Source organism: Microcebus murinus, chromosome 14, assembly GCF_040939455.1.
Source record: "Microcebus murinus isolate Inina chromosome 14, M.murinus_Inina_mat1.0, whole genome shotgun sequence".
In the NCBI taxonomy this organism is placed as follows: Eukaryota; Metazoa; Chordata; class Mammalia; order Primates; family Cheirogaleidae; genus Microcebus; species Microcebus murinus.
Genome location: NC_134117.1, coordinates 61,032,055 through 61,041,175, shown reverse-complemented (window position 1 = coordinate 61,041,175; position 9,121 = coordinate 61,032,055). Strand labels below are relative to the sequence as shown.

Below are 9,121 nucleotides of genomic sequence, written 5' to 3'. Positions count from 1 at the left end.
GAAATAAATGTTTAACAATTTAGCTACCAGATCTGAGTACTAAAGAGTCGACAGGAGATAGGAGCAAAGAGGAAGCACTGTAGGTTCTAGAGCAGAGAAGTGACCATTTAAAATGGAGTTTGAAAGAGAATTCTGGCCCCTTGTGTTTGGGGTCTGGAATTGTCAAGAGTCTGAAGGCACAAAATAAGAAAGCAGCTGAAGCAGAATCAAAAGAGGTAAAGGGAAGAGAAGAAATGACACCAAGAGGTGTTCAAAGAATCTGCAGAATTCACCTGAAAAGGACACAGCCTCCTTCTTGATTCATTCCGAAAATAGATTTGGAAGGGAGTAAAGAGATCATTGGAAATTAGTTCCTTATTTATGTGCATGCACAGAATTTGGATCCAGGTGACTTATGGAAACTTCATAGAGCCCAAGGTGACTGACATTCATGAGGAAGAACTGACTGTTCTATCAGAAATTATTAGAAAAGTGTATGACACCAGGGGATATGTTGAATCATGGAAAGGGAAAAGGATATCTACGAAGATCTATAACTTGATGTATATAGGATCCAAGTGGGATAGAGTGAAAAATTCTTGCCCAGCCTCCTGTTCAATAATACATGTGCTCAAAATCTGTTCATAATGGATGGTGATAATTAGGTAAGTAGTAGTCCGAGGTCTCAAAGAGTATCTTCCTACCTCTTCTTTGTGTCAATCTCAATGATCCTGAGAGCTGAGGTAAAAGAGAAAGGAAAGCCCAACAATGGGTATTTTTCACAAAGGGAGCCCACAAAATATCTTTTAGAGGAAAAGGACTCTTGGGAGTGAGGCAGGGGTAAAAATGGATCTTTCTGGCATGGAAGTACCATTATACCACAGGGGAAAGTAGAAGAGGGGCTGCCATGGGAAGAGAGCAAGGGATAGGAGGCACATCACAAATCTGTACAGTAGAGGAGGGCACCAAGAATACATGGGTCAGGAGTGAATTTGTAAGAGGAATTTGAATCCCCACAAAATCTTCCTAAGGAAGGGGGGAAGGAAGTGTGTAATATATTGAGTATTGAGTGCCTCTGGCAGGAAAGGGATAGGAAACATCCTAGTATCCATAATGACAAGGAAAGGCACTCTATTTTAGGGCTCATTGACTCCCACCTTGAGTGTATATCCTTTAATTCCTCTTTGGCTCCTCACTTCCACTCAGCCAAAAGCCACTTCATATATATGTCCAGGCCTTCCCACCCCAATACCAAAACGCAAGAGCATACAAAAGGGAAGAAAGACAAGGGATTAAATAGAACTATCTTAAAGATTTATTAATGAAAAATACTTTACAAAACAGTATGTTTGGCCCTAAAATAGTTCAGCTGAATCTGAGGGTTTACAATGGCGAATGAGCAAGTGGCAGTAATGGCTCTGCTGCTAAAGATAGGAGGGTATGTTAGTATGCCTGACTCCATCTGTTCAGAAGGGCAAATGTTATGTTGGCAGCTCCACATTCTAGGCCTAAGGTTTGAGGGCACAGGGAAGGCTGACAGGCCATAATACCTGGGCAGGTGGGTGGGCTGTTCTGAATGATGTGGTCAGAACAGTGACCACGGGGCTACATGTCCCTCCAGGGATGGGAGATGGGGAAGATAGAGGGTCAGGTAATAGGGATAAGTGGATAAAATAGGAGTAGAAGTTGGGAATATAGTAGGGAACAGAGGATGAGGGCTCAGGTGGAGGTGGGGGCAAAAAGCATCCAGGAATAAAATAGTGAAATAGTGATCTTAAGATCCTAAAGAATGGCTAGTGTCCAGAGTAATATCATGAATACATCTTTAAAGTGGCTCAAATAAAGTCCTTAAACAGCAGCTGCTTCTTTTTGCTAGGGGAATGGAAGTTGGAATTTCAAATATCCCCTCACAAGGAGCCAGGTATCTTTAGAGGTTCCTAGCAGCCCTAGGAGAAACTGCCAATTCTATGTTGAGATGAGAATAGTACAACCATGGCAGGGATGCAGGGTACCAACTCTGCCACAGGCACAGTTTTTTAGAGAAAGGTGTGGCTCCAGGAAAGGAAAGGAGTGACCCTTACCACCAGCTGTGCTGCAGGGCTCGAGCCCTGATCTGTTCTTTCCCAGGGGCATCTGCTAAAACATACAGAAACCCCTCTCCCCGTGTCCTCCTGTGTCCAGATTGGGAGGCATAAATGCTTTGCCTCCAGTCATCATCCGGGGGCATATCTACTCTTCGAGGACCAGAAGTTCGGGGCCCTGGACTAGGACCTGAATTCCAAGCTGACCTCAGGGGCACGTGAAGACTGCTGGATGGTGAAGACAAAGGGTGAACAATGCGAAGGTGGGAAGGTAAGTGGAAAAGATCGCCCCAGGACTGAGCATGAGGAACCCGAAGGCCCTGGCTTCTTTCTGGTAGTGTGGCAGTGTGGCTTAGCTGAGGATTGCACCCTGGAGTAGTCAGGAATCTGGCCCCACTGTGCTGGTTGGTCTCTGACCGGGGTCCCCAGGAGGCATCTGTTCTGGAACAATGGGGGAGACTCTGGTAGTTCAACGTCCTTCCTGTGTACTTGACCCCTTGGGAAGTTTCACCCCTGTCACACATAGCCAGAAACTGCTGGACGCTCCTCGAAGTTCCTGGGGAGAGAAAAGAAATCCAAAGACTGAGTATCTTCAGAAAACCATTCTCCTTCCCAGAGGACCATTCCTGGCTATTCCACTGAACTCCCCACTCCTCCAAGAGCAGATACACAAGAGAAAGAAGGAACTAGCATTTTATTTCATTTAAAAAATATATTAATATACATCAAAATCAAGTCTCTTACCTCCAACCTGGGCAAATGAAACAGTTGCCATACTTCTACCTCACTCCACTATAATCCCTCCTCCATCCTTCCCTACACACACAAGAATGGCTCCCTAATATAGTAAATGTGTACTCCCTTTGTTATGACTCTACTCCCGGAGCCACCACTCTGAAACCTCACTCAGCTTTTGTTAACGTGTTACCTTCACCTTAAACTGCCTCTGCTTACATTCTTGTTCAATCTCTGAGATCTCTGCTTTTGTTCACACCACTCCTCCCACACACCCAATATGGAATGCCTTTTCTATACATTTATTCAACCTTGGCACTATTGATATCTTGAGCTGATAATTCTTTATTGGGGTGTGGAGGGACTGCCCTGTGCACTGTGTGATGTTTAGCAGTACCCCTGGCCTCTACCTACTAGATGCAGTAGGACTTCTCCTTTCCCCATTGAGAATCACTGCCTTAAGTTGTATATTCAGTTCATGAGAAGAAAAACAAAAACATCTTACTGTGGAGGGTCGAAGAAAGACAGAACAATGCTGCCTACCTTCCCCAGGATTGTCTGGGCATGGGTACTCCATGTAAAACGGTCTTTCCAAATCTCCCACTCATTCCTTGTCCTCCTAGACCACTCCTTAGCTGAGACTCAGATCATAGAAAGGGAGAAGACTAACTGATAGAGGTGACACTTTCTGTTTTTTGGGGAATCCCAAAGACTAGATATTAATTCCTCTTTGTCACTTAAAAGCTTATTTTATCATGACTAAAGCAGTTCATTCTCATAGGTAGACAGATTCTAGGGGTGCTGGTCTAGACCCTTAGCCTAAGAACCATGGTGCCCAAGAAATGATTCAGTCACAATGCATCTAGATCAATGCTTTGCCTTAAAGTAGTAATTTATATCCTTACACCACCCCACCTTGGGACACCCCACGCCCACCCCCAGGAATACTGATTTGATCCTTAGAGGTCCACACTGGCATATAATATTAGATTGGAGGGAGTTACCTGGGGGTCTATGGGGCTCCCCTGCCATGCTGGGCATCAGGACATCTGGGGACAGGAACTGTGGTTGGGGAGGGTAGAGTTGGGGACCAAGGAGAAACACAGGAGGGTCATGGATGACAGGGAGGGAAGAGGAGCTGGAACAACGGTGCCCGGTTTCCAAATGCTTTTTCCTCACGTTTGATGAATCCTTATAATGAGACAAGACAAAAAGAAAACATAGAGATGAGGATTAACACACAGCAGGATGTGGTGGGTAAACACAGTAAGGCAAGCAGAGGGAAATGGAGGGAACTAGAGCACAAACGTGCCTTGCTCTGGAGAGGAACCCAATTTACTCAGCCACTCTCCCTGGCAGCTCCTTTATGAAACTCCAAACTCCAGATTCTCTTCCCTTAACCAGTCTTCCTCATATCCCTCGCCTTTCTAAACCTGCAAATCCGGTCTTTAGCAAACTTCTTAATGTTAACAGTAGAATTAGAGAGACTGTGATAGAAATTTAAAAATAAAGGAGAGTGAGAGAGAAATTCAGGAAGCCTGAGAGATTGAGAAAATAATTCTATACTTCTCTTAAGTATTGGGAACTAAAATATATATGCTTAAATGTAGAATCAAGAACTCTACTCCATCTTCTCTCCTGTCACTGCTACATTCCATAGCTTCCTTTTTTGCCCATCAAATTTGTATTCACTGATGCTTATATCCTGCTCTACAGTCTATTAGTTATCCAATTTCATGGTAAAAACCTAGAAATATCTCCTTTAACATCAAAAACAATAATATATCCAAAATTGAACCAACATTCTCCTCTTCCTGGTACCTCATTTTCCTAAGTCACCCATACTCATACATTGGCATTGCCCTTGATTTCCCACTTCCCATCCACAATTCCATTAGTTGCCAAGTACTGTCATTTCTACCTATGGGTTTTATATTTAAACTCTCCTGGACCACTGCTGTAACAGCCTTCAATCTGATCTACCTATCTACCTCCTTACTATGGCCTACAAGGTCCTATGTGATATGGCCCTGCTACTCCTTCTTGCTTTATCTCCTATTATTTCTGTACCTTTTATACTCTTTCTTAATGTTCCTCAAACATACCAAACTCATTCCTACCTCAGAGCTGTTATACTTACTGTTTCTGTTACCAGGAATATTCTTCCCATGGTTCACACCTTCATATCACTGAGGTCTCAGATTAAGTGTTTTCCTTAGAGCTAATTTCCCTCATTACCCTATCAGAAATAGCCATAGGAAAAACCACTGTTACCTCTTTACTCCTTATTCCCTTGTCTTATTTTATTCTTCTTTATCATAATCAATATTGTCTGGAGTTATATCATTTATTTGTTTATTGTCTTTCTTCCCTAAGAGCATACATTTCTTTTCATTTCCATAACCCAGCACCTTGAACAGCACCTGGAACAATGCAGGCACTTAGTAAGTAATACATTAAATAAAATAATCTATGTGCCAGTGTATCTAATTTCCTTTACTAGATTGCAAGCTATTCAAGGGCAGAATTTGTATTGTCCCAGCAGTGTATGCTTTCAGCACCTACCACAGAGTGGCTGATAGTAGGCATTTACCATACAACTTAAGGACCAGCCCTCTCAGCATCTAAAACAGCTAATTACTCTTTCCTTTTTGAAACATTCTTCCTTTGGTACCCATGATATCACACTTCCCTTGTTTCCCTTCAATCTCTCTGGTCTCTTTTTCTCAGTCTCCTTTTAGGGTTCTTCAGAAGAAGAACCACCTTAAATCTGATGCTCTTCAGGGATATATCCTGGCTCTTCTCCTCTTTTGGAAATACTCTTTTCCTCCTTTCAAGGGCTATAATTCTAAAATTTCAATTTCTAGCTCATATGTCTCATATTCAAAGGCCTACCGCCAGATATCTCCACTCAAGCTTAATGTATCCAAAACTGAAGACATACCTTCTCTCAAATATATCACTATGAACCTATAACACTTGGCCCTCGTCCTTTATACTCTTCTCCCAACATCCAGGAAGGCAGGAACCAAGTCTCATTGATGTTTACTGCCTAATTGGCTCTCCAATATGTCCCTCCCTCCCTCCCTTCCTTCCTTCCCTCTTTCTCTCTTTTTTTTTTTTTTAGACAGAGTCTCACTTTGTTGCCCAGGCTAGAGTGCCGTGGTGTCAGCCCAGCTCACAGCAACCTCAAACTCCTGGGCTCAAGCAATCCTTCTGCCTCAGCCTCCCGAGTAGCTGGGACTACAGGCATGTACCACCATGCCCAGCTAATTTTTTCGATATATTTTTAGTTGGCCAAATAATTTCTTTCTATTTATAGTAGAGATGGGGTCTCACTCTTGCTCAGGTTGATTTCGAACTCCTGACCTCGAGCGATCCGCCCGCCTCAGCCTCCAAGAGTGCTAGGATTACAGGCGTGAGCCATTGCACCCAGCCTGTCTACTTCTTTCTATCCTTTCAAATTCCTTACTGTGAGGTTTCTCTGTGGTCTACGATCTACCCTTTGTTTTTATTCTTTTCAGTCTCACTTGTCAACACTCTCCATCATCTCCCCTTACCAGACACTCTAATTGTACCATCCCAAATGAGCTTCTTTTAATTCAGTTAATATTTGCTTCAGGTACCTTTACCTGCTATATTCTTTTTACTTTCCCTAGGAAGCCTTCCCTGACACATCAAGCCTGGTTTAAATGTCCCTTCTATTATGCTCCCATAGCATCAAATCCTTATTGCATTATAATTGCTTGTTTATTTATCTATTCTCCACAGTAGACTGTAAGGCCCACAAAAGCAGGGATCTAACTCACCACTGCCTTGCACCTGGCACAATACCTAGAACATAAGCTCAAATGCATTTGTTTGAAAGAATGAATCAATTAATCCATGATATAGAGGTCAGAGGAAAGGAAGCCAACTCTCCTAGGAAAATAATAATTTGCCATTAAATGCATTGAAGGTATATAAGAGCAAATGCTAGGCAGAAGAGACCACCTTTTCCAAAATAAAGAGTGGCAGGCTGTTCAGAATTAAGAACTTACACAAAATAAAAAGAAATGATTGACTCTTGGGAGGGAAACTAGATCTGAAGGGCTAGTAGGATAGAGATTTAGTTTTCACTGTATATTCTTTTATACCTTTTTATTTTTTGTACTATGTATTTAAAACTTGCTTTTATACTTTTATTGAACTGACCTTTTGGAAAAGCTTTAATACACTGATGCTTTGTATCCTGACCTTTACTGTAAAGAAAACTCAACTTGTCTTGGACAAGTGTGTGAAATTCTCAAAAGGAACAATAACCTACAAACCTAGCCACAGATAGTATTTAAGTCTGTTGATCTCTACTAGCTTAGGTTTTCCTGTCCCTTCCTCCTACAGATTATTGCATTAATACCATATGAAAAGCCTCAAGGAGAGGGTTTTAAATCATTTTCCTTTTCTCACTAATGCACATGCTTCACTTTATATTAAATTCACACTGGACACCACTCAAAAATGTACTGAGTAGTGGGGTGAGGAGGAAAAAGCAAAATAATACTCCATCCCATTTCTTCCCTTCTTCCTTTGATTAGGGCAGTGGGTTCTGAACCAATCAGTAGCCTTTGCTTCCCAGATTCCTCCCAAGGCTACTATGACTCTTCTCACCCTAGGGTATCCTATAACACTCCCTTTCAGAACTGCTACAAGAAATGAACATTCCTCTGGGCTCCAATTGAATATGTATAAATAAAATAATGGCTGCAGATCCTCATTTTTGCTGAGAGCACACGGCTTTCCCTCAAATTACAACCTTCATTTTCTCCCTGCTTCTTCACCTGCACTGTATTTTTACCTAGCAAGGAGGAGAATGCTCTGAATAGACAGACCCTGATTCTACTTACAAAACTGTGGGAAGAAACTGGAGCCTCCTCCCTCTCTGTGACAACGGTGCCACTGAGACTGCGTGAGATGCGGCGAAAGTTCTCTGCACTGTACTGTTCATCCTCCCCATACTCCCTGCTGAGGCCTCGGCAAAGTGCACCCTTCAAACACACAGACACATACAAGCAGACACATAACACCAGACCTGTGGTCTTCCCTCAGACCCCGTCCTCAGTGATATGGAAAAGAATAGGAAAAGACTCAATAGTAGACACCAAATTCGATGTTATTTGTAAGGTAGTAGCCATGTGGCAATCTCTTCTCACTCAAAAGAAGCCCCATCATGGACCTTGTTTTCTTCTGATGGCCCTACATTACCAAGTCTCTGCCTTACCATCAGCCCTCCCACTCAACATCTCTCTACACTCCCTTCCCCAACACAATCCCCAGGCTCAGCACCTTAGCATCTGAGGCTGCTACCTGAGAAGCAGGCACTGTGCTAGCTTCATGGAGACTGTGCTCCATTTCTGCTGTTGGGGTCTTTGAGAGACCAAGACCAGGGGCTGAATGCAACCTCCTCCCCATGCCATCTGCAGAACCTGAGGAGGAAAAAAGAAATATAAGTTGAAGCCATCTCTTATTCTATAGTCTAAACCCTGAGCCTGGCAGCACAAACTCAGGAGTTCTTGTTTCATTAAATAAAAAAATATGCATCCGTAAATCCAATAGAGGATATGCTCTTGAAATTTAGAAACAAGATTTTCAGAATATGGATAGTTTCCTGTAGGCCACAAGGGTCTTGGCTCACAGTGCTTTAAGAACTTTGTAGAGAAAGGGCTCTGTGGACAGATAGCTGAATGTTCTCATCTTGCTTCATTTCATTTTTATAAACATAATCAGCTTCTGTCAGATTTGGGCCCAAGACTTATAATATATACAGAGGAAATGATCTAACACAGTGATTTTCTAGAGAATCCGTAGTGACAAAGTAAACTATTATCTCTGGGCTAGTTAAAAACTGAAATGATCATAGTAATCATCTATCATACCTCCTCATTTTATATAACAGGAAAATGAGTTCCAGCATCTGACAGGTAGTAAGTAGTTTAACCAGGATTATAATTCAAGTCTATTGATTTTCAGCATGGTACTCTTTATCATCTCACTGGTAACTGCTTATTATTCTAAACAGAAGCTTTTCAGAAACATTTTACATGTGTAATGGTCTTTTATGTCCCGCCCCACTTAGCTTCTCTCAATCACTTAAATTCTAAGCACCCACTAAATGCTTATCCCCTCTTTAAATCTTTCTAGATTGTTCAGAGAAGAGTTGATCTAAATGGGATATGTAACTCCCAAAGGGATGTCCCCAATCTGACTAATTAAGTCTTCCATTCTGAAAATGTACATGCTCTTGACCTATATTTGCTACATATGTAGCCAATTCACATCTTGATTTGATA

General features: G+C 42.2%; 1 protein-coding gene across 16 annotated transcripts in view; it reads right to left on the bottom strand.

Annotated features, from left to right (window-relative positions):
- Positions 1-1,271: 1,271 nt before the first annotated feature.
- USP54 (ubiquitin specific peptidase 54) overlaps positions 1,272-9,121 on the bottom strand; it is a 135,478-nt gene continuing 127,628 nt past the window's right edge. For 12 of the 16 annotated variants that reach the window (XM_076010149.1, XM_076010151.1, XM_076010153.1 and 9 more), the window contains 4 exons: positions 8,139-8,257; positions 7,679-7,819; positions 3,800-3,986; positions 1,272-2,616 (listed from right to left, as the gene is read on the bottom strand). In XM_076010149.1, the coding sequence (XP_075866264.1) occupies positions 2,057-2,616; positions 3,800-3,986; positions 7,679-7,819; positions 8,139-8,257 (1,007 nt within the window). In that variant the 3' untranslated portion in view covers positions 1,272-2,056. Of the gene's footprint in view, positions 2,617-3,799; positions 3,987-7,678; positions 7,820-8,117; positions 8,258-9,121 lie in introns of all 16 variants that reach the window. The other 4 variants (XM_076010158.1, XM_076010160.1, XM_076010164.1 and 1 more) reach the window with 2 other exon arrangements.